Source organism: Leptosomus discolor, chromosome 1, assembly GCF_034619465.1.
Source record: "Leptosomus discolor isolate bLepDis1 chromosome 1, bLepDis1.hap2, whole genome shotgun sequence".
NCBI classification, from domain to species: Eukaryota; Metazoa; Chordata; class Aves; order Leptosomiformes; family Leptosomidae; genus Leptosomus; species Leptosomus discolor.
In genome coordinates, this window is record NC_141391.1 from 191,627,548 (window position 1) to 191,652,212 (window position 24,665).

At 41.3% G+C, this 24,665-nt stretch overlaps 1 protein-coding gene across 1 annotated transcript in view; it reads left to right on the plus strand.

The window, feature by feature from the left end:
- Nucleotides 1-24,665, plus strand: part of CFTR (CF transmembrane conductance regulator) — a 91,359-nt gene that overhangs the window by 65,455 nt on the left and 1,239 nt on the right. The window contains exons 21-26 of the mRNA XM_086473119.1: nucleotides 999-1,099; nucleotides 8,962-9,204; nucleotides 12,365-12,520; nucleotides 20,449-20,538; nucleotides 23,614-23,786; nucleotides 24,137-24,242. Coding sequence (XP_086329245.1) covers nucleotides 999-1,099; nucleotides 8,962-9,204; nucleotides 12,365-12,520; nucleotides 20,449-20,538; nucleotides 23,614-23,786; nucleotides 24,137-24,242 — 869 coding nt within the window. The remainder of the gene's footprint in view (nucleotides 1-998; nucleotides 1,100-8,961; nucleotides 9,205-12,364; nucleotides 12,521-20,448; nucleotides 20,539-23,613; nucleotides 23,787-24,136; nucleotides 24,243-24,665) is intronic.

Consider the following 24,665-nt stretch of genomic DNA (forward strand, 5'->3'; position numbering starts at 1 on the left):
TAAGGAAACAATATCCCCTGCTTTCCCTTTTTTTTTTTTTTTTTTTTTTTTTTTTTTTTTTACGCTTAGTAGTTTGGAGGGTTTTTTTTGAAAACTGTTTCTTGTGTTATTGTTTTTCTGGATATTTTATTTGAGAAAAGAGGTTAGAAGCACTTCTTAAAAACATGAAAATTTGTCATCTGGCGACCATTGTAAACTTTCCTGCTACAGGTAATAGGTCCTTGGAGCAACACTAAATTCCTTTTCTTAATATGTCAGCTTTCAGGAGGAATATTTTGTTTTTATTGTTTCCTTCTATAAATACTATATTAACAAGATGCCTTTAAGCAAAACAGGAGGAAGTTTGTTGAAGAAAGCCATAGAAGAAATAGAGAAATCATAGAAAGGCATTTGGCTTAAATTCTCAATTCCATTTGACACACAGTGAGATTAAAAATCAACAGTGGGGCAATTTAAATGCTTAAATTGTATTGTATAAACTCATAAAGGAAAATCCCTGGAAAATCCTACACTTGTTACAGCAGACAATTAAAGCAAAAGGATTTATATCTGCATCTTTGTGGAACTGTAAGGAGAACATGTCCTCTATTTGTCTAAGAAATGAAAATGTAAACCAGCACAACTATTTTGAATTTTAAAGTTGTTAGCTGTGGTGTTTTAGTTAGACAAGAGTCAGTTCACCAGTTCATGTATGTTGGAAAAAGGAAACTGAAATCAAGATTGCAGAGGCCTGATTCTGTTTAGAATTTAGGGTACCAAGATTTAATTTTTTCTTCTGCCAAAGCAAGATTAGGTTTTCTAGTGAATTCAGTGCCGAAGCCACGTGTTTAACTGATGATTAAGCTCTCAGTCCTTTGTATAATTAACAAATCCATGCTTTCTCCATGAAATAAGAGAGGAGAGATTGTGAATATGTATTTTAAGAGGTACATGCTAATTTTATGGTTTCTATTGGCTTTTTATTTGCATATGAATTGAATGTGTTTTTCTCTCTGCAGGTGATGGACCAGGTAGAGTTGGCATTATACTTACTTTAGCTATGAACATCATGGGAACCTTGCAGTGGGCAGTAAACTCAAGCATAGATGTGGATAGTTTGGTAAGCATGAAATGCACTGTGCTGTGCTTTCTTTTGAGGAATTGCCCTATTTTGTTGATTTTGGGTGTTCAGTGAGTTATTTTCAGAGATGGGTATCAGGCAGATGTGTCAGAAAAGCTCCCCTCATACCTTTCATAGCAATGTTTGTCACAGCACAAACTGAGTTTTTCTATGATCAAAAAATTTTCCTGGACTAGAATAGTCAACAGCAAATAATTGCATTTGAGGATTCAGATTGTAGATGGGAAAATCTTCAGAAAGGCTTGGAGTTGTTTTGTTATGATTATATACCTTACCTGGTCTACTTAAGGGCTTTGCACAGCAGATCACAACAGATGTTTTTGAGCTCCTTCCACACAAAATCAATGGTGATTTAAAAATCTGTCCTAGACTTCCCTGGAGGTCTTTTTTTTACTTTTGTTTAAAATACCGTCCGACATAAGGCCATTAGTTAGGAATGGCTTTAAAACAGAATATTTCATAAGGTTAACTTATCATCACCTATTTGGTGAGATACGAGAAACAGACAAGAAACTCATAAAAGAATATGTTTATTCTTGCGGTTTTCATCATACTTTAGCTTAAATGTATGAAAGTTTTAGATGTTTTTAAGTGTAATAGTTACATCTCTCTTTACATTTCAGACATTCTAGGATTTATTTCAGACAGAATTCTTGTAACAAAATTCAGTAGTCTTATAAACCAAAATAAAATTTCTGAGAAAAAAAAAATCTCCCACATCCAGTCATACCCTCTCTGAACCCTAAATTAGCTTCTTGAGCCAACCATTTCAGTACTGGGAAACAAACAGCTCTTACGGCAGATCTTGGAGACCATTAAGTCCTGATTAGCTGAAATGAGTTGTCATTTGAAAAAAATATAGTTGGGGCAGATGTTCACAGTGAAAGACTATTTGCCAGTTTGACATATTTCTTTTTAAGTAAGCGATTCAACTACCTTCATCCTGAAGAAAATCCCTAAGAGCCCCAAAACTGGGAATTAGCCACTTACTTATAACATCTAATCTCTTGTTTACATGTGTGACTGGTGATAGCCCAGAAAGCTGACTGCCAGTCAGGGACGCATTTTTTCCCCTGTCCACCGCTTGTTTTGCGCTGACTCTTTCTTTGCTTGTTAGAACAGCCTGTCTTGAAGGGCAAGCACTTTGTGAAAGGGCTTCTTTGCTATAACTGCAAGACACGCCGAACAGCAGTTGCATGACCAATAGTGAAGTAAAACATGCCATTGGTAAGGCACGACAGTGACAACAATGTTCAGTCAGCTTTCATCTATGAAGTCCGTCTTAGCCCTGTGAGGCATAATGTGATCACTTTAAGTGTAACGATCTGTATAAGAATCATGTGCACGTATTATACAGCTTAATACAAACTGAAGGGGTTTCACAAGGGCAACAGAACGTCTTACTGTACGATTCAGAGGGTGCTGGACACACTAGTGCTTTAATAAAGAAGAGCTTCCTCTTTTTTAATATCCAGTGATGTTAACATGTCATCTATTAGTAGCAATAAGGAAGTGACGCCCTCTTCCCTGAAAAGAAAGTCTCAAGTTGCTTTAGATGTTTGTCAGTACTTTTCTCTATATTAAGACAAATTAGTGTACTGGAGCACTGGTTATATTATATTAATGATAGCCTTCTTAAAGAAGCTGCCCACCCCTGTCCCACAGATTTTTAGGTATCCCAGATGGCAAACTAATAGATATTGCTGGCAGGATGGTTTACATTGCACTGAAAAGCTGTTCCTGTGCACAAGCAGGTAAGAATAGCTTCATGGTTTCAAGATAACAAAACTGCTTCGCTGAGTGATGCAGGTGTACTGTTTCCCACTCTTTGCTTTCTCTACACTTACCTCTTTAAAGTCTTTTACAATTATTTGGTGGGAGATGTCCCGCAAAACCTTGAGACGTGTGTGTGACTTAGTAGTCTATTTTAGTTGTACTCCATTTTTCTCTCAAGGGGTACTTTCAAGCTCCCATCAGAACCAGATTGACTAGAACTGACACGTCTCCAGATGTCTCCAGTTGCAGATATGCACACACCGCTCTAGATGACATCACTCTTGCTCTTCCTTCAGCAGCTGTGACATCCACACTTACAAACCTGCACACAAGCATGCCTGAGTGTAGAGCACATTTGTAGGTCCTGGTCTTTGGTTGTTAGATAAGCTGGAGTTTCCACGAGTGGATGAAACCCATGTCCAAAGGCATAGCTGCTGTAATTAGTACATAACATTAAGCTCGTACTCAGTTGTTTTACAAGATATGCAAGGTACTGGACATCAGTGAAATAAATACAAGCAAAAGGACAGAAAGGAAGGAGAACAGGGAAGCAGGATCACGTGGAGAAGGAAAAAATGTCCAGGAAGAAATACTGGCCAAGCAGATGGATAGGTGGCAAATCTGACTTTATTCCACACAATCTCCTTCTTCAGCTTTCTGTGACACTGGCATACACACTGAAGAAATCTAAGTTTCTAGGTTGGATTTTGTTTTTATATACACAAATATTCTCTTTGAAGCGATTTCTGTTGAACTGGTTTGGCTTTAACTGAAAAATCTCCATTGTCTTTTAATACCCTGTAATGGTTTTGGCATTTCGTTCTCTACAGCCCTGATACTTTATCTGCTCTGCTTTTGCTTTTTACTTTTTTTTTTTTTTTCCCTAAACATATGTGGTCACTCTGACAGCTATCCATTGTTTCATTTAAAGCTACCAGTTAGGTTAGATTTATCTTTTCACTTTGATCATTTCTGCTAATATCCCTTTAGCTAGTTTTCAGTCTTTTTCTTATGCCTCCAGGCAGTCTTACAGTATTTTTAATTTTTTTCCTTCGTAAGGAAATAGAGAATAAGTTTTCCAGTAAGTGCTGCTTTCACGATAAGCATTGACTCATCCCAGTGGACTGTTTTAATGCTTTATAACCTCCTCCTTCACTGATGTGTATCCTGCAGTAGCAGCGATATAACTGGGAAGGACAATTCCTTTTATCAGGGAAAGAGAAAATGCCATGCTTTTGCTGTTGCCAAGATTACTTATGTAAGGAGATATAAAAAGAATCCCCCAAAGAGATATTAAAACCACACTTGCTAAACCTCACAGTGCCTCACCTTGTACATCAGGGATGCTGAAGAATTAAAGTAGTACATGGTAGAGAAGAGGACCAAAGAAAAAATTAGGGCTGTGAAAAATAATGGTGCTTTTACAGATGGTTTTCATGCTTTTATTTGCCCATGCTATTTCTTCTTTAACCTAGGTTGGTTTTTTTTAACTAGCACATGATCTTAATATGCTTTTTACCACTGTCAGCAGAAAACCTGAGAACACTGTTAATTTCCAAAGCTTAAGTAAACTAAATACTTGACTGTAAAATCTGCATCAGAATCACAATTCTCAAAGTGAGGTGTTGGTCATCTGGAAGGGAAGAGAATCAAGAAAAATCTGTTAGAACACTTCCTTTTCTGCCTGCAAAACAGTGTGAGAAAGAGCAAAAAGTTCAGTACAAGTTTGACATGAACTTAGTATTTCATTTTTGGAGTTTGGAGGAGGATTGTATGTCCTATAAGTGCACCCAAAATGTAATGGCAGAAGATGTGAGACCTGCCTGCATTGACCTAGTTTTTGCAGTGACTTAATGCACAGGGTTTTTTTACAACATGAGCCATTGGATCAGCCTCTCATAGGATCTCTCAATTGCACACTGCACTTTCCAGATGGCGTGTTTTGAGGAGGTGGTGTCTTGCAACATGGTCGATGGATACTATGCGTGCCTGGTCTGGAGAGGGTAACTGCTCTCTTTCTAGCAGAAGAGAACATCGGGCCTGATGAAAATAATTGTATTAGATTGCTTGTAAAAGAATTACTTCTTCCACTTTCTGGAAATATACATTACATAATTATATTATGAATTCTCCTTCAACATTAAAAAGAGTTTAAGTGATATTAATGAGAAAGTAAATTAAAGAATTTGCAATGTTATTAAAATCTCAGTAAAATACAATTAGGCAAGGCTAAAAATAGTGTATTATGCTCTAGACATTTTTAGATGGAAGTAGTAAATATACTTCTTTATTCTAAAGCATTAGTTAAAGAATGTAAGTATAGCAGTCACATTGCTGATGGGAATAATGGATAAGAAACTTGCTGTCACCTACACTATACCTGTCATTATGAATGATGGAACATTTCTACCTGTGAAAGGAAGAATGGATATCTTTGCAAAATGTTACTGACATTTATGCTGCATTCTGCCGAGGTCTAAATCATAATTCAAATTACAGAACCAAGAAAGCATCCTTTTGAATTGATTTAAAATATTAGGCTGTCTAAAATATCTGCATATGTGATGTGACTGATAAATCTGTCAGAGGAGCTGGGACATAGAGGTGAAATTTTCTGTTGCAAGGGAAAGCTCTTCGTTCAGCTGACTTCATAGCAGATTTTAGCTAGTGTATAAAGGTAGGATCTCTTGGGCAATTATAGGGAATCCCTGCCTGTACAAATGTTTACAGCTCTTGATAAAGCCAAGAGAGACCTTAATTTCTAAAGTGGTGATATTTCTATGCAGGTAAAATTTCTGAAAACAAGTGTACCATCAAACACTGATTAAAATAAAGGTATGGTGCTCATCAGACACTGATTAAAATAAAGGTATGGTGCTCATTGTGGGAGTTGCTGTAGACAGCCAGATAGAAAGAAAATTGTCAGTTTGATCCAAGGTCTTCTTGTTTGTATCACCAAAATGAGATGATGTTACATATCAACATGATGATGACCGTGCCTTTCCATCTTGCACAGTGGTTGAGATGGAAATTGTAATTGATAGGACTGGGTGTTAGCATACTTTTAAAAACTTCTGTCACAATTGTGCTTCAAGATGCTGAGATGTAAGCTATGATCCTAGTATTTCCTTGCATCGTATATAAATTTGCTTCCACATGGAAAATCCGCATTACAATGTTTCAGTCTGGATTGAAGAGCAGGAAGGAATGGTAATACATCAGCTAGAATTACTTTGCAGAAGGAATATAAAAGCAGTTAAAGAAGGTCAAAGATGCAAACCGTTTTCCACAATGCCACTAAAGAGACATACATTACTGGGAATACAGATTAGAGAACAAATGCTAATAACAAGGCCCTACTGGACACAGTAGCTATGCAGGTATCTATCTATTTATTAATTTATTTTGCTAAATAATTCTGACCAATAAGAATTGACACTATCTTATAGTTTGCTCTTCTTGTTTACAAGGACAAATTTTGGTAAAATGGGGAATCTAGTTAGTTAAGTTAGTTGGACTAAGGCACTTAGGAACCTGAATGTAAAGTCAAGTCATGGCTTCTTCAAGTAAGGGGCTGAAATTTGTTTCCTGAATAACAGGAGAAAAACTATAGGAAAATTTGGAGACTCTAGGACTACCAGAATGATAGTATATTAGAAATGACGGCCTGTACAGAATGGATTAGGTAGCTAAAACAAGCTGTGCATTGGAGGTCAAGAAGAAGATAGAGAAGAGAGACTTGACAAAATCAGAGTTAGACCTGCAAATGGCCCAAATTCTGGATAAATACATGATCTCAGTTCTCCGTAAAGGGCAGTGTTTAATCTGGAGTGTTGAAAATGCAAAAGAAAGAGCAGAAGGTAGAAATCAGATTTACAATATCTGAGGTGGAAATCGTATGCAAAAATAAGCCTAGCTGTGGGCATGTAACTGAAGTGCCTGAGTTAGAATCCTGGTCTCCGTAAGTTTCCTGTGCGGTTTGTACGTACACCACCTGTGAGTCAGTCCATCTAAAACTGAAGTCTTCAACTAAGCATGATTGGGTTCTGCAGTTGGACATTTCAGTTAAACATGTGAGAAACCAGGCTGAAACCATGCCGCCCCACGCATGCAGACCAGGTGGGGCCAGACGTCCCAGCCTAGGGTTCAGGAAGAACTGGCTGAGAAGCTGGAGATCTGGTAAGGGCCACTTACATGAATCCACCAAGCTGGCAGTGGTGGTGGCACATGATAGAATAACAACTGTCACTTTTGGTTAAGAAGGACAGACAGGAAGTCATTGACGCCACCATCAGTTTGTTAATCTGGATGGCAGCAGTGTTTAGAAACTCTTTTGAAGAAGTAATTAAAGATGCTATGCTTACAGAGTGAATTCACTCTGGTTTGTTGACATTGGGGTTGCATCAGACTAACATGATAACTGTGTTCGATGATTTATTTTCCAGTCAAAAGTAATGTAGTAGATCTCATTTGTCTTCAGGAAAGCACTGGCTGTGGCTCTGTTTCAGAAATTATATAAATGAAGGAGATAGGATTATTACAAGAACTGTAAACTAGTTAATGAGTTGGACAGAAAGGAAATGGCATTAAGCTGTAAGTATTAAGCTGCAGGGAGGCTACTCAACAAAGATTAGATTTGTGACTGAGCTCGTTTTAATCTTTTTTTAATGCTCTCAACAAAGAAAAAAAATATTGTGTTGAAGAAATCTGCCAAAGGCACAAAGCTGAAAGACAATGTTAGCATGAAGGATGCTGGGAGTTGAAAGGTATTAAGTGACCTCAAATGGCAGTTATAAAATAGATTTTAGTAACTGAAGTGCAAAGTCTTGAATTCAGGGATTGCTAAGAATAACCTCTGTTGTAAGTAAGGATCTCGTCACTTAGAAATGGCTAAGATGGGGGAAAGCTTGGCTGACCACTGCTAAGAGGGTGACTATGAGATGTGACTGTGAAGAAAAGAGTGTATGATCTTAGGATGTGTTAATTGAGATATTCATAATATAGGTAGGAAAGTACCAATGCCTCTGTAAAATGTCCTTGTGAAACATCATCCAAAATGCTGTGTACATTCTGGTCAGACAGGAAGGATTAACTTGAACTGGGGTGTTTGAAGAAGGAGAACATATGTTAAGGAAGAGGCTTAAACCTGGATTTTCTTTAGTCCTGGAGAACAAAAGGTGACTGGATCTAAGGTAGCCCTCCATAAATTAATGGAAGCAGCTAGAAAAAGAATTTAGAATTTAAAATTAATAAATGTACAAGAGCAAACTAGTCCATAGACTTAAAAATATTTCTGACCACCTGAGCAGTGAAGTTCTAGTGAAGGAGAAGAATTAACAAATTATTAATTGACCCTTGACCCATTTAAGAAAAAAATTTAAAAAATCGAGAGGATGCCTTCAAGCCCCATGCTCCTTTGAAAATTCACTAAGAGTGCTACTAGCAACTTCTTTCTGAAGTTCCATGAGCTACAGGACTTGATTATTTCACCTAATATATATAATTACATATATAAAATGAATTATCATGGAACTTCCTACTAACTTTTTGGTAAAAACTATAGGTAATTTCTCATAAATACCCAGATGTTAATGTATGATGATTGTTCCTTTTACTTGTTGCTAGTGCTTTACATCTTTCAAATTCCACACAGTCTGCTGATTTTGGAGATCAATCATTAATTATGGAACCTCGGTTTGGTTGGGCAACTCCCTACAGGAGGAAGGAGTTGAAGACTCCAAGATTGCTTTCATGATCATACTTTGGTTTCATAAATACAGGTCATCTACAGTTTTCAAAATACATTTTTTAAAGGTAGAAAGAACTATTGTGTCCATTTAAAAGGGAAGCAAGTGGAATCACTGTTGGACCAATGTCATTATACAAGAGCAACAGAATCTAGAGCTCTGTACAAGAAGTGCTTACCTTTGAGAATCATATCATGGTATAACTTACACAGAAAAGAGACGTACTGTTCTGGCTAGGAATTAGGAATAACTTGATTTCATTTGTTTTGATAGCTAAGTATTAATTATAATTAGAATACTGTTTGTTTTGATTTGTAGATGCGGTCTGTCGGACGAATATTTAAATTCATTGACATGCCAACAGAAGAGACAAAAAACATTAAGCCACAGAAGAATAAGCAGCTTTCAGATGCCCTTGTAATTGAAAACAGGCATGCAAAGGAAGAGAAGAACTGGCCATCCGGGGGCCAAATGACTGTGAAGGACCTTACGGCCAAATATGGTGAAGGAGGAGCTGCTGTGTTAGAAAACATTTCCTTTTCCATAAGTCCAGGGCAGAGGGTGAGATGCTGTTTTGTTGTGTTTGATCTGACTTCTATTATGCTTAACTATAGAAGTGTCATTATAAACCTATTCATTGGCTAAAGAAAGGTTTTGTAAATGAAATGGTTGTAAAACAAAGTAATCATCTAAAGCACCTGAAGAACAGAAATGTCTTATGTCTCCTCTTTAAAAAGAGCTCATCTGTAGGATTATTGGCTACAAACAAAAAAAACGTAAGGAAGATCTGCCTCAATTATCCTAGAAATCTTGAGGCTTTTCACACCTCAGTGAAGCAGAGTGGGGATGTTTGTTGGCCATAAGGAGCAGAATACGTTGATAAAATATGTATGCAGCAGTTCCCCAAGTTGTATTCTTGTGCCTGAAGTCATCCGACGCCTTCTCCTGGGGAGAGGGAAGCTTGCTGGTGAGCGCAGGTGCTGGGGGCAGCCTGACCCAGGTGGAGCAGGGCACGAAAGAATACCTGCCGCTGTGCCAAGGGTAACGCACCACTGGCTCTGGCGGCCAGAGGGTGGAGGTGCCGTCTCGCCCATTCGATGAGGGCTCTATGCCACCCCAAATTATTATATAACAAACCATAAACCGCTCTATTCTTTAGAAGATTGACAAACCTCTAATTAATCTTCATGCATGTTTGGGGTTGCGTTCGAGAAAGAGCTTTAGTTTCAGGACAGCAATTAGGAAGAGATTTAACACTTTGCTTTACGTTTATGCTGAAGACTGTCCTTGGTGGGTTGGGAAGAAAGGCTTGTGTGATTTCCTGAGCTGGAGCCATATGGATGAAGAGAAGATTTTAACTCTCCCAAGTGGATGAGAAAAGAGGTTCAGTGGCAGCTACCTGGCCTTGCCATGTGGCAGCTCTTTGCTCCTAGTTTGGATAGCACAAGTCTCTGCCAGGTTTGGTAGATATCTTGGTTTACATGAGCTGAATGTTTCATCTACTAAGTCTGAAGGCACCAAAATTTTGCAATCAGGGGTTTGACTTCCTGTAGCACCATCCTAAAACTGCTCTGCCTTTGGAAGAGAGGCACCTGTGATTCCTGGAGCATGGAGGTGCAGGTGCCACTGCAGTCTGGTGGATTTACTTCCTGGAAAATGCCTTGAAGCAATGGAGTATGGAAAATGAAAAACACTTTTGTACCGTACAGTGAGGAGGCAGAGCAATTAAAACAAAGATCCTTTTTTCAATGGCTGTGATTTAGGAATTTGGTCCAAGTTCAGTGATGAACCCTGGACTCAGAGGTAGCATTTCCAGAACTGGAGCATGCTCTTTAAAGTGGAGATGATTGGTCTCTGCCCCATAGGGAAGCATGTGTAAAACAAGGAGGAAAAGGGAGAGCTCTCCTCTGCTGAGGGGGTAGAATAGAATAGAATAGAATAGAATAGAATAGACCATTTCAGTTGGAAGGGACCTATAAAGATCATCTAGTCCAACTGCCTGACCAATTCAGGGCTGACGAAGTAAAAGCATGTTATTAAGGGCATTGTCCTTGGCTGCCACGGTACGCTGCTGGCTCGTGTTGAGCCTGCTGTCGACCAGCCCCCCCAGATCCCTTTCTGCAGGGATTCACTCCAGCCGCTCCTCTCCCAATTTATACTTGTGCCTGGTGTTACTCTGTCCTAGGTGCAGAATCCAGCATTTGGACTTGTTAAATTGCATTCCATTAATCATTGCCCAATGCTCCAATCTATCAAGATCCCTCTGCAAGGCAACTTGTCCTTCAAGAAGGTCAACTGCACCTCCCAGTTTGGTATCATCAGCAAACTTGGTAATGGTGCATGCAACTCCTGCATCCAGATCATTGATGAATGTATTGAACAGAACTGGCCCTAGAATTGAACCCTGAGGAAGGCTGCTGGTGACCGCCCGCCAGCCAGATGTAGCCCCAACTACAATGCGTTGAGCTCTGCCCTTCCACCAGTTCTTCACCCAGTGCACCGTGAAGCTGCTCATCCCACAGTGGGACAGCTTGTCCAGAAGGATGCTGTGAGGGGCAGTACCAACAGCCCTCCTAAAATCCAGAAGAATTACATCCACTATCTTCCTGTTGTCCACTAGGCGGGTTACCTTATCGTAGAAAGGTATCACATTAGTTAAACAGGGCTTTCCCTTTGTGACCCTATGTTGACTGTGCCTGATGATTGCATTGTAGTTTAAATGCCTTTTGATAGCACCCAGTATGATCTTTTCCATAGTTTTTCTAGGAACTGAGGTTAGACGAACAGGTCTGTAAAGCCTCATGCCCTTTTTGTAGACTGGAACACAAATCTACCCAATCAATAGATTGTCAGTCAGCGCAGACTGCCCATCTCGTTCAGAGGCCTGAGGCACTGTTATGAAAAGGATGCCAGACAGCAGGAATAACCTCCTTCTTCATCTTCACATGTATATTGTCACCCTACAAAAGCAGCCCGCGCTCAGACAGGACATCATTATTTGTGTAATACCCAGCTGTTGGGAAAGGCAGTATCTCAGCATTTGCTGGTGGTTACCGCAGATATTGTGCATTCCAGCAACAGGTTGGTGCAATCCCACAAGGGAAACGCAATGTTTAAAAAAAACCCTGTGTATTATGTTTCTTCCCACCTAAGAGGTAAGGAAAGGCAGCACCAGCTGGGGAGGTTGAGGACTTGCATTGCTGCTTGGGGGTGGGTAACGGCATGGTGTGTGCTGTGACCACTGCCTCACGCCCAACCTACCCCACTACAAATTCATGGTCTGATCAGAGTTAGGCCCTCTCTTTTCCATTATATGCAAATAGAGTAGCTCAGTAGTGTGATTCAAGTGCACTCCATACTTGTTTTCTGTCTGCTGGATGGGGTTTTCCTGAAGAGGGCTTCATAGCAGAAGAAAGGGGAAAGGCACAAAGAGCTGAACTAATCAGGATAATACATAAGCAAATTTCTGTTCTTCAGCCGAGGGTAGATTAACAGATTTTTCATCTTAGTTAATTCTGACAAAACAGAGAAGGGTCTGCCCCAGTGTTTTGTTCAGCCCTTGCTGTGGGCTTTTATCATTCCCAAATGAATGACATTTACTATCGTGTTGACATACATTTGGAGTGTTCTCTGCTGCTGAGATATCTAAGTGTTTCTGCCTTGGTCTGTGGTATAATATGTGAGCAGTATTATGTGGTTGTTTTTATGATTTGCATTACAGGTGGGCCTTTTAGGAAGAACTGGTTCAGGAAAAAGCACTTTACTTTTTGCATTTTTAAGACTGCTGAATACAGAAGGGGATATCCAGATTGATGGAGTCTCCTGGAACACGGTCAGCGTGCCACAATGGAGAAAGGCATTTGGAGTGATTCCTCAGGTAATGAGATTATTGTATATTTGTGTGCCTTTATTTTCACGGGTTCTATATCCATATGTGCAGTTACCTTCAAGCTGGAAGGTAGTTAGTTGTTTTATGCTGAGAAACAGAAACAAAATGCAAAGATGATGTGAAAAGGGGAGTGGGATGGCTGGATGGATGCAGTGATTCTCAGCAAGCTCTTCTTTTTGAGGGTTTCTATGCTACTCACACAAGAACTTGTCTAGAAATGGGAAGGTGTAACATACTCAAACAGAAGTGTTTGTAGCCTGCTTATCCCTGCACCTCTGAAACGGTTTGTGTGTTGATTCAAAATAAGATAGTGCCACCTGAAGAAAAAATACAATCAGTGGTGTTCTTAGCTACTGTTTTCTAAAGCCCTACATCACATATTCTGGTTAATGTGTAGATACTATACATTGCCTGTTTTCCCTGACAGGCCGGTAGCAGAATTACTGCTTTTCTCGTACTTTACTAGACCACTCGCTGATCCCCAACTTGGACTCGTCACTTTTTTAGCTGTCACCTCTCATTACTGTGTTAGGGTGCATGTATAAGGGAGCACTTTGTGTTATTTATGCTTGCAGCAGTCCTGGCATATGGGAAGTAATACCATTTCAGGGATGAAAAAAGGAAGCAGCTCCTCACATGGGTTTAGGCACCCTAATACTCTCAAGTATCTGGAACGAGAAAAATAGTCTAAGGAGGAGCAAACAATTAAACCTAGGGCTCCTGAGTCCCTTGCCAATGTTCCTGCCACTGGACCATGGTCCTATATTAGTTACAGCTCTGGATTATCTAATCTAATCTAAAATGATCGCTCACTGTAAGGGTAGGAGTGAAAACAGATGGAATGAACTAAATAATTTTCATGCCATGTTTTGTGTTTTTGTTGTTGAAAGCTGTCAGTCCTTCCCAGCAACAGTGATACAGGAGTAACAGGTATTGGCCTTCTCCTCTTTGAAAGCCATACACTGGATTGTTCTTCAGCTACTAAACATACACAATCTTTTCCATGACAGTATTTGTTCCTTTGGAAATCTTATGAGTGTGGCAGATTAATTCAAGTAACAGTTGACCGCAATCTGCAGTGAGTCACTTGGGGTATCGGGAGGCAGAGAGACACCAGTTGTGGATCAGCCGTTTATCCATCCTTGAGGGGTAGCTGCTAGCCCCAGAGACTGACAAGTATGGTTTGATCCTTGGTCACCCTGGTTGGCCCACTCCCTGACATGCCCACAAGGAGTGGACCAACCAGGGTGACCAAGGATCTCCTTTTGACTGTCAGCTGTCAAACCCTTATTGTGCTATTCCCCCATCCCATCCCCACGATAAAGGAGTTGCCAGCTGCTTTCTGTGCATACTGGTTTCTTTTACAGATAGTCTGCTGTCTTAGAAAGGTAGTTACTGTCTTAGAAAGCGGTGAGCTGCAGTGAACATGTGTGGTATAAAGCTGTTTTGTACTGACTGCATGAGGTACTTTAAAATAGTTGCGAGAGACTCTGGGACAGCCAGCAGATTTAACTAAAAAAAATATAATGTCAGTTTTACATTTTCAAAGTAGTGGTTTTCTTTTCCATAATGATCATAGGAAAGCAAAGGTCTGTCTTCACTTTCACCCTCCATTGGGTATGTAAGCTAAATTCTGCTTTCTACCACAATACAGCAAACCAAACTAATACGGCTGTCACTCAGTCGCTATAGTCACTCCTGATCTACTTCAGTGTCATGGAGGTAGGATTTAACTCTGACCGAGGCATTTTTGATGGCACTGTCTTTGGTAGCTGTTAAAAGATGCTGAAATGCTCATGCTGGAAACACAATGGCTTTGATTTTGCAAACACAAGAGGGACTCAAAATTTAATATTTCTACTTAATGATCAGTTTTGAGTTGTGATAGCTTCTCTTTCAAAAATGTTATCCCACAGTAGCCTGAGTGGCATTTATTTGAAGTAGGCATGCAAAGAAGGCAACTCTCTCCTCGCTGTGCATTTCCACTGTCATGCTCTGAAATTTCCTCAAAGGCAGCTATTTTTTAGCACTTTGACCTTGCCAGAGCAGACCCTTTCTTCACTGCCAAGTTGCACCCTCAACGAAACAGAACCAAGAGAGTAGTGGTGAGTCCACTGGTTGGATTCATCTCTTGCCTGAGCTCTACCAACAGCCTGGTTGGTCACACACCACCTGCTGAGCTGAGGCTTGCTTGTCAAGCTGCCCTTTGATAGCTGACCTGTCATCACACTTTCTGTCCTCTCTTCAACATTTTCACATCTATCTATTCCTGTAAACTTTTGTTTCTTTATTACTGCTGCAGCATGACTGTTGCTTGCAAGTATGAAAAAAAGTCACCCCTTCAGATGGAGCTAGCTCTGCAGTGAGCTGCAAATGCAGCTGCACCTATTTAGTTTGGCAGACAGTTATGTTATACAGCTGTCCTCCGAAGGATGGCTGTGCAGGGTGAAGGATGCTTTTACCAGTATAAGCTATGACTCCATCGCAAAATTTTCCTATACAGACAAGTATAACCTTCTGTATTGGAAGGGGCTTCCCTGTCTCCCCCGTAGTCATCCTTCTGCTCTCAGCCCTTTCTTCCCTTGGGATGTGGTTGCTCAGCAGGGTTTCTGCTTTCCATCTCCAGCTATCCCTGGGAACGCATAGACTGAGGAGAAAACTAAATGCTTGGTAACAAGTAGCCTCATTGCCTCAGTGAAAAGTATGATTAATAATTCTCATAGCTGAGTACTTAATATAGAGTCATTAATGGTATAGAAAACATCATTCTGCAGCCATCAGCAAAATGCAAGAGACATTTATTACATAAGCAGTGTAACTTGCCCTTCTGCTACTGAGGTGCATTGTTAATTCATTGTTAGAATTACACATTTAGTTCAGTTTGGAAGTCCCTGATTCATGGATCAATGCCAAATAATCCCAGCCCTCCATTCTCTGGAATGTCACGAGAGTTGCCAGCCTGTTTGCATGCTTCAGCTCGCAGCTCCTGTCCCAAAGCCTTGCCAAAGAACTGCACATTATGCCTCAAAAGTTCCCACATTCAGAACGAAATGAAGTTTTCACCAGCGCTTTCCCAGCAGGGAAGAGAAATTGCATATGCCACCCTGCCTTTCCCGGCAGAACAAAGGGGGCCTTTTATTCTTTGCTGTTCACCTATGGCTTCATAATGGAAAAAAAAAAGAGAAAAAAGTTGCCTTACCTTTCCTGGGAGGCTGACCTACAGCAACACCTGGGTATTCGTTGTCTCCAGGAGAGGCTTTGCTAACAAAAGAACGGAGATCTACCTGAGGCGTGCTTCCTCATAAAAACTTTCCAACACTCTCCTTCTGTTCCTTATCCCTAAATTTCCCAATTTAGAAGAAAAGAAGTGCTTTCCTCTGTGGGAACCTCATTGATGTGCACCTGCATAGCACACACAATGTTTTAACACACTGCCATCATGCTGGTGATGCTGGAATGGCCTGCAGGGTGGTCAGGGATCACACTGAGCCCGAGCAAAGGCAAAACCCTGTTTCTTTCAGGATCTCAAATCCAGCTGTCAGCACATTGCAGTGGTGTGAAGGGGTAAATCATATAAAACACATTTCCTGGAGCACCCACAAGGAAGTTCCTTCCTGTGGCTCCTCACATGCCTGAGCTGCTGAAGCACAGCCTGACCACAGCACTGCCTCTGCAGGACGTTTGTTATTCTCATGCAAAGCAATTACCCCAGCCATAACAGGCTGTTCGAAGTATAATCACGGCCCGTCATCCCTTCTTTCTGGGCAGTCCTTTCTGATGCTTCTCCTGCAAGAGTTTCCCCACCACGTTTCCAAGGTGAGGATATCCAGCTGCATCTGGTTTCAACCCACTGAAGTTCTTCTGCATACAGGTCCTCATGCAGATTGCATGCCGAAGTGTTTAATGGAGTCAAACTGAGAAAATGCCTTCAGAGATTTGAATGGAGAATAGGAGACCTGCAGCCAATTTTTCATTAAAATACATGAGGAGAAACCTGAGACCCATATGGTGCTGCTAGCTCAAAGGAACGGGGTGACTTCTGGTGTCTTCTTAAATGTTATTCCACTGCATTGTAGCAGAACTCACACTGTTTTCTACATGTGAATACTCCATACAGCGTTAAAAGCAAGCTTAGCGTGGAGAATGAGATCACTGTAGTTTGTGGGACTGCAAGCTGACAAAAAAACCCCACAACCAAAATCACTTTTGCTCCTTTATTTTACTTAAGAAGTGAAATTTCACAACTTTAGTCTTAATAGTTGCAATTTTTCAGTAGTTGTCTCATTTTGTTCATTATATCTGTCTGTCTCTGCCTGTCTGTCTCTAGCATGGTTCCATTGCCTCTCATACACGTCAAGGCTGTTCACTTTTGGGGGTCACTTTTGGTGGCTGTTTTGCAGTGTGGCAGGGCACTGCTGCACAGGGCAGCCCCATTCCCCAGAGGTGGTCCTGCAGAAGCCAGATTCCTGCAGGGCATGGAGACGAGTCAGCATCACCACACCGGGGAGTGTCTGCTGCACCAGACCCACGCGCAAAGCACCTGGGGACATTAACGACCCCACGTGCTCATTTTTCGGCAGTACATAGGCTGTTTCCTGCACCATGGATTCAGTGTTGCCGTGCACTTGTGTTTGCCAGTAAGCTCTATGGGAGGCAGAGGTTTTAGCATCTTCAGGGGAGAATGTTACAGAACTGGTCCCAAAAAACTTGCGGAAGGTCTTCATTGCTTCCGTGCTCTTATTCTTGTCTGTAAATATTTTAATGTAAAGTCCCCAAAGGACATTTATGAAAACCTCTAACTCTGCACCTAATACTAAAGCATTCACAGAGCAGTTTGATTTTCTTTCATGTTGATATTGTTGCCATCGCATATACAAAGCAGAGGAGGCTACCTGGGGGTCATATTGTTGTTACTCTAACTTCTCTGTGCGGTGCGTGGAGCTGCTGTCTGGTTCTCCAGCCCTGGGGCGTATGGGAACAAGGGTCCATGGGTCTCGCTGAGGACCTGCACATGGGTCACCTTTCATTGCAACAGCAGCTACTCACAACCAGAATACCCTCACTGCTTAGCAGCCTCTTGTCAACTGATCCTTTACTCTTCTGTATGTGTTTGCTTAGGTACTCCAGGGTCTTGATTCCCCACATCAGAAGTCACTTAGGAAGCTTATCACCACAAGCTGGTTGTATCCCACACCGTAACCAGCACGCAGAGGCTCTAGCCCCTGAGGGGGATTAATGCCTTTCAGAGGGGTTGATTTATGATATTTGGGGTGGTCAGAACATAAACATAACCATATTTATATTCCCAAGTGTTTTGCTTGTGGGTGGATGTCAGGTCTGAGAAACTATTTGTTGATCACACCCATTGTCATCCTGGGTGAATTTGAACAAGGGACCAAGAAGGAAACAGTTCCAGATTTGCTGCCAGGCTCCCCAGCCATCCATTCCCTCTTCCAGCACTTTCCTTATTTCTACTTCTTCCATATTTATAAACAACACATAAGTCCATGGAATGGGGTTTTTTCCACTTTAAACTTCTAGCTTTTAAGAATTTGGGGGGGGGGGGTATGTGTTCTGCTTCTTTTAAGTGAACTCTAAACTGCCCATGTGACTCACATGGTACTTACTTGAGTGAACCCTATGTGTTATCTAATGACCTGGGAGAAAGGAGATGTTGAAATGGAGAGAGAAGTACCAGAATTCAGGACAATGAAATATTTACCTTGTGGGAAAAAAAAAAAAAAGAAGTACTTTTGGGAATAGCTTGCTTTTAGTGCCCTGCTTCTTGAAAGCACATATATTAGGAATAACAGCAGTTTCTGAAGAAAGTAGTTCCCTTTATTTCTCTGCCTGCTGCACTTCAGCAGGAATGTCATTCAACCCTATCTGCTTTAAAACTGGTTTGTTTGGTTAACTACTCTTTACCATTGAGAAATTAAAATACCTGTTCCATTAGTTAAATGTGTGCAGCTCAAAGTGTGAACAAACCCACATCTGACACCGTTTCTACAGCGTTATTATTTCCACCGCACCCACTACTTGTAAGAGTCTAATCCTGCTGCAAATATGTTGCCCCGCTCATGCCACCTAACCAGCGCAGGGCATGGGAAAAGGGCTGTGCTGTACTTCACCGAAGCGGTCATTGTTATTAACAATCACGATTATGAAGGAAAGAGTCTACTCTTTCCCCCAAGTCTCTACCGAAAGTGCTTCACCGATTTTGAGCCGTGTGTGCTGCTGCCTCCGCTGCTGCACAGTCAGTGTGTTGCTGGCAGTGGGGTGAAGGTATCGTCGCACTTAAATCCACCCCGCTGATGGCAGGGCACCATGGTGCCGCTGCTTTTCCTCTCTGGTCTCTTGAATCAGGTATTTCCTTCTCTCTTACACCAAATCAGTATTGATTTATTATCAGTATATAATCATTGGCAATGGCTTACATATCTTAATTAAGCAAATTAATTAATGTAATTTATTTTCCTCTGCCACATTGAAACTTTTAATTAATCATAATTAAACAATTAATGTAAAAGTGTGTATAAATCACTTTGAAATCTGATGAAAGAATGCCAAGTTCCCAGGTTAGGTCAGGTGGAAGTTGTGGTAGACTGTCCAAACTCTGGGAAAGTACTTGCTAAGTATATTCTCTCAGCCATTTTCTGCTGGTACAGCTAGTCCTTCACTGCTTTCAGAGGCATTTGACTACCAAGACTCCCAGAAATTGTGTGGCTGTGAATAGCTGGCATTTCAACACGTTTTTCTCTAAATAAATATTTTCTTGAGGAAGACAAAAGAGAAGAAAATAATTGTCTCAAATCATTCCTCTTGGTATTTGTTCTGTATGTACAAGGAAAGAGCAAGCAAATGGTAATATTTCTCAAGAAGGCACTTACATTCTTTGAGAGCAAGTTCTCCTTGCTACAAGCAGCAGGTGTACCTCGCAGCATAGAAAGCAATAGCCTGGTTTTATCTCCTAAGAAATGTTGTGCAACCTCAGTGTCCCTTAAAGAACCTAATTTCCACCAGAATCTGATGCACCATCCCATGTAAAAAGAGATTAAACAAATATTTAATTTTGTCTGAGTCATTGCTTTTTGAGCTACAAAACGTGCGTCTAAGGGATGTTCGCTTAAATCTGCTTGCCTTAACTGATGAGAAAAGCAGAACGGAGTAGTAACTTCAGTGAGAGAAGGATGTGCTGTCGGTGCCGGGAAACGTGCATCCTCTTCCTCTCGTGTGACAGAGGGGAGGTGCGGGGCAGAGCAGGGAGAGAGCTCGGGCCGTGGGGTCAATCAGGGAGGCCTCGTAGGAGGCAGCCGGTGGTCACTGCTACAGTGGTGAATCGGGTCGTGCTGTGTCACGTCTCAGGGATGTGACAGTGAGAGAGAGGGAGGAAAAAAACCCTGTTTTGAGATAGGACTGGGACATGGTGAAATGTCAGGTAACAGTAGGAGGCTAATATATATTTGGCTACACATGATTAGAAAAAGAAAAATTCATTGATGAAAAACAACTTAGGACACTGGCCCTGAATACCAACAAATATCCAGGAGAAGGGGGTTTTTGTCTCAAAACAAAATTGTGGGAACACATGCTTTGGATGAGTGATCTTTTCTTTGTTTGCATATGTTTCACCTAATAAAGAATCCAAAATAATTTTTAGGAGGCTTACTCCAAATTGAAAATAAAAGGAATCTTCTGTCCTGAAAACTGCTGATACGTGATTTTTACTGTTTTTCAGGCAAGTTTGGGTAAATTTTTATTAAGACAATCGCTAAAACTATGGCATAACGTGCCATAAGCTCTGTCTAGTAATGGTGGCAGGTTATTCTTTCTATGTATGCTTTACAATTTACAATGCTTTACACAGTGTTTCAGAGTATTTATCTACCTGTGTCTGTATGTCTTTTTTCTTATAGAAAGTGTTCATATTTTCTGGGACTTTTCGCATGAATTTGGATCCTTATGGGCAGTGGAGTGATGAAGAAATATGGAAAGTTGCAGAGGAGGTAAGACTGTTCAGTGTTATTTATGTCCCTCTGGTGCAATGGTTACAGCAGAGTGCAGTGTCGGTCAAATGAGTGTGATATGTTACTTTTATATAGAGTCTTAGAAAAAAAAAGTGCTGAGGAAAGATAATTCTATGCTATAAACCATGTTTCCTTATTACCTAATAAAAAGGCACCTTTGTCAGAGTTAAAAAAAAAAAAAAAAAGGGGATAAACTTCCATACCCAGCACAGTCTGGGTTCCTCATGCAGGGACTTAGCATAGGTGAGGTTTTATGTTTGGCTCTGCTGAGTGACCCTGAGAGAAAAAAAAAGTGGAGGAAGCTGATACAGCAAAACGTCCTGTAATCTTTTCTCATTTTAATGCTTTGGCAAATATATGAAATCTCTGCAAGGCATTTTTCTACCTAGATGTGTAAAAATTACTAGTAAACGTTTTGGAGGCCAGGAAAAAAAAAAAAAAGAAAAATGACTGTGGCCTGTCCTCGAAATAAGACCGGTGTTATTGCAATAGGACATACTTATATTCAGCTTAGAAAAATCTTTCCTCAGAGTATTTTCCAGTTAATTGCGATGCTCAGGCCAACGTAAAGCCAGCTGAGAAGGAGCACCCTCTGACGCCTCATTCAGGCTTACGTGCTGCTTGTGTCACTTGTGCAGCTGCCTCCTCCATGGAAAATGAGATTCATGGAATATTAGGTTTTATGGACCTGAAGGTTTTCTTCTAATTTTATGTTGAGGTTTTTAGCAACATTTTTTTTTCAAGATTAGGGGCCGGATTTTTGCAGTTCTGTTCCCGTGCTGTGCGGAAGCCCTGCACTGCGGTTGTCAGATGCCACCTATTGGCTCTGGCCGTGCTCCTTGGGCTGCACAGGCACAGCACTGCCTGGAGGAAAAAGGCAGGTGAGAGTTACAGGAGGGAAAGGGCTGCAGTCTAGAGAGCAGGTTTCTCTTCCCAAGTTAGGGATGACCTAATAAATGCAGACTCAGTAATGAACTGGTGCCATTCTCCTTGCTCATAGCAAGTCTCAAGTATCAGAAAATGCTTACAAGTGTGGGACTTAATCCGAAAGCTTCCTCCTTTCCCATCCAGAAGGTTAACTCTCTGCTGTCTCTGCTCTCTCTCTTTTGGATTTATCTAATTTCTTTCCTATGCTCGGAAAAGAGGGAAGTAGACACTTTCTATGAGTAATTTACTGTCAAACAAAAACATCATGACATTTTTGGTTAAATGATGTGATGGTAGCATTTCAGCTAGTCCTAGCAGAGGCAACGGGGAGCTCAGTGCTATGCTTCTCCCCTTTTCTGAGGCTGGGGAAAAAATGGAGTGTGGATTAACATCCCTTTCTTCTGCTTCAAATTCTCCTGAATCAAGCCTGGGATTTTAAAGAGCTAAACCTCATTCACAACAGCGTGAAAAAAATTTTATTGTTAAGGAGTTTGGCAAATCCATATGTGCTACAGTTTTTCATTGCACAAGTGAGAGAGCAAAGCAAATAGAAAAGAAAAAGAGCTTAATACTTCTTGGTAGGAGTGATTGGATTGTTTACAAAGTTCATGCTCCTGAAATCTGGCTTGTTAGCGACAGTGAGTCGGTGTTACTTTGGGAGCATGGCGCAGAAAGAAAGTTAACTGTCAGCTTATCCCTGACCCATGTTGGCTGCTGAGGATTTAGATCTTGCTGAGATCAGCATCATTTTTATGCTCCTTGCAATCAGCTGCAGAGCGCGAGGCATTGTCTGAACAGATGTCAGATGCTTCACTTTTTACTGCCCCCATATTTCAGGACCTTAATCTGTCAGGCTTGCGTCAACTTTTGAGGCTAAGTTTTTACGTTTGCAGTCAGCTGTCTGGGCCCTACAGGTACACAGAGAGACCTTGTGCAGTTTTAAGAAGAAAGCACCTTTGCCAGCCATTAGTTGCAAAATTTCTTTAAATGGCATGATGCATGTTCAAAAGGGGAGTGAGGAACAAAGCAGTGGCCTTAATTTGCTTATAAATAGAATCATGAACTCTTCAGAAACCATACCCACGCACTACAGTTTAATATGGTTTCCATGTAAAATGGAAACATGAAGGAGGAATTCCAATTTTTTTTTGCCCTGGAAAGAAAATGAATTGCAGATCAGTAATATTTAAAAAATCCAAGGGGCGGGGGGGGGAGGATCTTCTATGCATGTTGCATCGCATTTTTATAATGCCTTTTGGAGCAGTGCAACTCACATATGTTTCCCAGTTCTCATATTTTACAAAAATTTCTCTGTAAATGCTGCTGATTAGGCCAAGGAGTACAGTGGGTTTGGACTTGTGGAAGATGCAAAGCTTTGCTGTGAGGTGTACAAAATGCATCTCCCAATGAGAGCAGAAAGGAGCACTGGAAGAAACAGTCAGAAGACATCTCCTGGGCTGGATTCTGGTTTATGGTCCAAGTGAAGCAGCTTCACTTGGCATGGGCACCCCTCTAAACACTTTGTCAGCAGTGCTAGAGGGAAGCCTGTGATGCCGTTAATATGAACAAAGTGCACAAGACCTTTGGGGCAGCAAAAGGAGCAGATGGAAATGCTCTCAGAGCCACAGAGACAACGGCCATGGTGACCTGGGTTGTTTTCTCTGTTGCTGTAATGTAGCATGTGAATTTTAGTCCTTTCTTTTCACCCTCCTAGTAACCAAAGAGGCCTGGTTTCCTTTCAGAAATCACTTTCCTTAATGTTTCCAATGACGCACATTTCTGCTGGATAAAAAGTTTCAAATATATTGCTTTCTCTAGCCTGCTAACTCAGGATGTTTTGGTCAAAATGCCAAAACTCATTGTATGTGACAAACAAATGAAACAGTAACTCTCAACTTCCCAACATAAATCCTAGCATGTTGTAAGAGTCAAATATTTCAGTGCTTTTCACATCGCCCAGATACTAGCTTGTAGTCTTTATAGGACAGATTGTCCTTGTCATCAATTTATATTTTCTCTTCGCTGTCAGAAATGGAAGGCGAGGAAATCAAAGGCGTTGGTTGCCATACCCACAGGCAGCGGTAACTGGATCTCGCTGATTTTTCCTGCCCTTTTTCTTCCCGGCAGGTTGGGCTGAAGTCTGTAATTGAGCAATTTCCAGGCCAGCTTGATTTCGTTCTTGTGGATGGAGGCTGTGTCCTCAGTCACGGCCACAAACAGCTGATGTGCCTTGCCCGGTCAGTTCTCAGCAAAGCTAAAATCTTGCTGCTCGATGAACCAAGTGCTCACCTGGACCCTGTGTAAGTTTGATCATTTGTTCGATTTTCTAATATGAAATAAGAAAATCAGTGAGGCAGCACCACCAGAGGAGACCTTCTGTATCTTGTCTGGTCCGTTACTAAACCTGGTTTCAGTAATGTATGTTAGTGATTCTGCATGGGGGATCGGGGAAGCCTAGTTGCCGCCTTAGCTTTACGGCTGATACGCACTTTCACAGCAGAAATGCAGCACACTGAGACACAGCACCATTGGTGTCCATGCACGTGAGCTTTGTAACACACAGCTAGACTGTTAAATACCATCGATAAAGCTATGAGCTGTGCTGGCACGTACACTGCAGTCTGAACGCTGATGCTCGTTTGCCTTTCAGAACTTCCCAGGTGATCAGGAAGACCTTGAAGCATGCGTTTGCCAACTGCACGGTGATACTCTCCGAACACAGGCTGGAGGCGATGCTGGAGTGCCAGCGATTTTTGGTGAGCCTTTCTCGTAGTCTCACGTACTGTTTTATTGCATTTGATTGAACGTGCAGAACAGACCAAGCAGAACTGATGAAGTTGTCTGGATTGATAAGGGTCATTCAAGGCAGCTGAGGAACCTAGTCACCTGCAGAAGGCTGCTGTTTGCTCTTTCACCTGAGCTGTGTCCAGATGAGCTGGGTCACATTATGGAAGGCGTGGATTCCCTCTTTCAATCAGAAGGACAGTTGTGTAGGTTTTCCAGCTGCTGATCCAGGTGCCTTACATTGCCGATTGGCTCAGGGGCTACAGAAAAATCCCAGCATCCCACAGAGCTTTACCATCGCTAGTGCAGAAACAGCTGCACTTGCTCTTGAGCCATGGGAGGCTCTATTATGGGGCAGAGGGGTTTCCTGAGAAAGCATCTGATGGTCTGAACCA